Source organism: Aplysia californica, unplaced genomic scaffold (assembly GCF_000002075.1).
Source record: "Aplysia californica isolate F4 #8 unplaced genomic scaffold, AplCal3.0 scaffold00850, whole genome shotgun sequence".
Taxonomy (NCBI): domain Eukaryota; kingdom Metazoa; phylum Mollusca; class Gastropoda; order Aplysiida; family Aplysiidae; genus Aplysia; species Aplysia californica.
The window spans coordinates 104,159-106,579 of record NW_004798120.1 but is presented as its reverse complement, the minus strand read 5'-3'; the positions used below and the strand labels follow the sequence as shown (position 1 = coordinate 106,579).

The 2,421-nt window shown below is 40.0% G+C and overlaps 1 protein-coding gene across 1 annotated transcript in view; it reads right to left on the bottom strand.

Moving 5' to 3' along the window:
• LOC101864101 (branched-chain-amino-acid aminotransferase, cytosolic) overlaps nt 1-2,421 on the bottom strand; it is a gene marked incomplete in the record, with an annotated part of 54,959 nt that overhangs the window by 5,321 nt on the left and 47,217 nt on the right. Inside the window, 1 exon segment of the mRNA XM_035972796.1 lies at nt 1,488-1,576. Within this exon segment, the coding sequence (XP_035828689.1) occupies nt 1,488-1,576 (89 nt within the window).

Here is a 2,421-nt window from a genome sequence, read left to right as displayed (position 1 = left end):
CTGTTGTATGTTGTACTGTGTTGTAAAGCGCTCAGAGCCTGTGTACTTTATTCGAGGTTGAGCGCTATATAAATGTCATTTATTATTAAATCCATAATATTTATCATGTTAAGCGCATAGAGCATTGCATAAGTGGATATGCGCTATATAAATGCAATCCATTATTATTATTATTATCGGATTAACGAGTAAATTCCCTCTTTGGAAAGTGGTAGCACAGAGTTTCCCACGTCGTACGGATACGATGGTAAAACACAATGTACGGATAGGGTTAAAAGACGGGACCTATCGTGGCCTTCGTGAAAACGTAGGCCACGGACCTATGCATGTAGGTTCATCTCACCAGGACCACTTCTTTTCTTTTTGGTAAGTGTTTTACAGCGCTATAAGGTCATATGAGCACGAGGGACACCAAACATTTTCAGTTGGTAGGAAGTTTTGAATATTGCCTAGGTGGCAGCCGAAGCCTACTCTTATCGACCACCAAGGGATCTTAAACAGGTGCAACTTGCACGAGGACCTCCGAGATTTTCCACTCTTGTCAGAAAAGGTTAGGTGTAGATCTTACCTACCAGAAGATCAGGGGTGTGGCTGAAAGACAGCAGTGAGAAGGAGCCACGGAGTAGCAGAAAGAGTCAGAAGCCCAGAGGAGGGGCAAAAGAGGTGGGTGGGTGGGGGCAGAAAGTGGAGACGAAAGCAGATGGCAGAATAAAGTTAGAAAGCAGGAAAGGACGTGAAAGGTGAAAATTTTAGAGGAGAACAATTTCCGTCGCAATCCAAATTCAAACCTGAGACGTTTGAATGACAGGCGAATACCTTAACCTCTAGGCCACAAGAGCCCCCAGAATTACTTCAAACAATGAAGCAAAATAGAATTTCTGACTTGTCTCGTTACTTAATGTTCAATTTTGGGATCAGTGATTGATGCATCCTGCACTGCAATTATCTATCTCTGACACTAAGCAGTTTTGACAAAAAAACCTCAATTTTTGACGTATGATGGAGTGCTGGAGCTATTTCTTCAGTTCTATTAAGGCCAGGGAATGATTGAAAAAAATGCTGTCACAAATGTGGTGGTCGTTACAGAGGTTAAAAAATGAAAAAAACAAAATATGTTGTTATCAATATAAGAGAAATATGGGTAGCCTAAAGGAGGTCAAATGCATATGAGACAAGAAATATTGTTCCCCAAAGGAAATCAGTGTATGGATGTCTAGTATGCACATAGCGAAATAGGGAGTGTCCGGAAATTTTTTTGTTATGAGCGAATTTCATTATGTACACGTTTTAAATACAAAGAATATAAATGTATAAGAAAAAAAAATTCAGGACCAAAAAAAAATCTGTTCACTATGTAGGTGTTCCCTGTGTGAGTAGCCCGCACTAGACTGTTGAGAAAAAAAAAAAGCTTTCTCCTCAAAGGGGGCTGTGGATTTTTATGAGACGTTGCCATGGTAACTGTTTACTGTATACATCTATCCACTCACCCACTCTCGCGCCAGGTTGAGCAGAGACTTGCGAGTGACCCCAGGTAAGATGAGGCCAGACTCCAGGGGTGGGGTGACCAACTCTTCCTCTGGAACACAACAAAACAAAACAAAACAAACTGGTTTATTAGAATCTAAAAGATTTTACACGAGTCTGAAGCGGTGGCTCTGGGGTGTCATAAGTATGTTTATAAAATCAAACACTCACATAGGCCTACACATTTCTATATATAATGCTATGTATGTATTTAATATATCATGTGTGTATAAACGCACACATACACACACACACACGCACACGCACACACACACACACGTGCGCACACAAACACACACACAAATCCATAACAACCTAAACATCCAGACCACTGGTAATGACTTCGTGGTTAATGACACAGACATACTTCAGCTCCAACGTGACACATCATGATAGATTATTCAACCCTTAAAACTTGCTCTAATTCCTAATTACGATTAAAAATCCCAAGCTTGCATTTCTCTTCACAAGTTCATATTTAAAAAAAACCAAGAAGCCATAAAATAATTTAGCATGTGGTTGCTCCTAAACCTTAAGATCTAACAAAGTGCGAACTTTATCCTGAGCCTCATTTACATCCTGTTTCGGTTGATCGCCAACGCGTAAACACCATCTACAGGGATATCATTTCTCAGGTGAGCACTTATAAAATATGAGAACACGATTAGGAAAAAAGGCAACGCATAGCTGATCAAAAGGACCCCCATCCCCCACCCCCATAAACTACAACTGTCAAATAATTTAATGAAGTCTGAAGAGATTATCTGAGAAATTTTGTTGACCCAAGAGTTAGAGGTCAAAAGTTTAAAAGTTTTAAAGTGCATTTTGGTGAGTCAGTTATTTTTGGGGCAACAATTTAAATCAAGAAGCTTAGTACGAGAGAGAGAGAACGGGGGG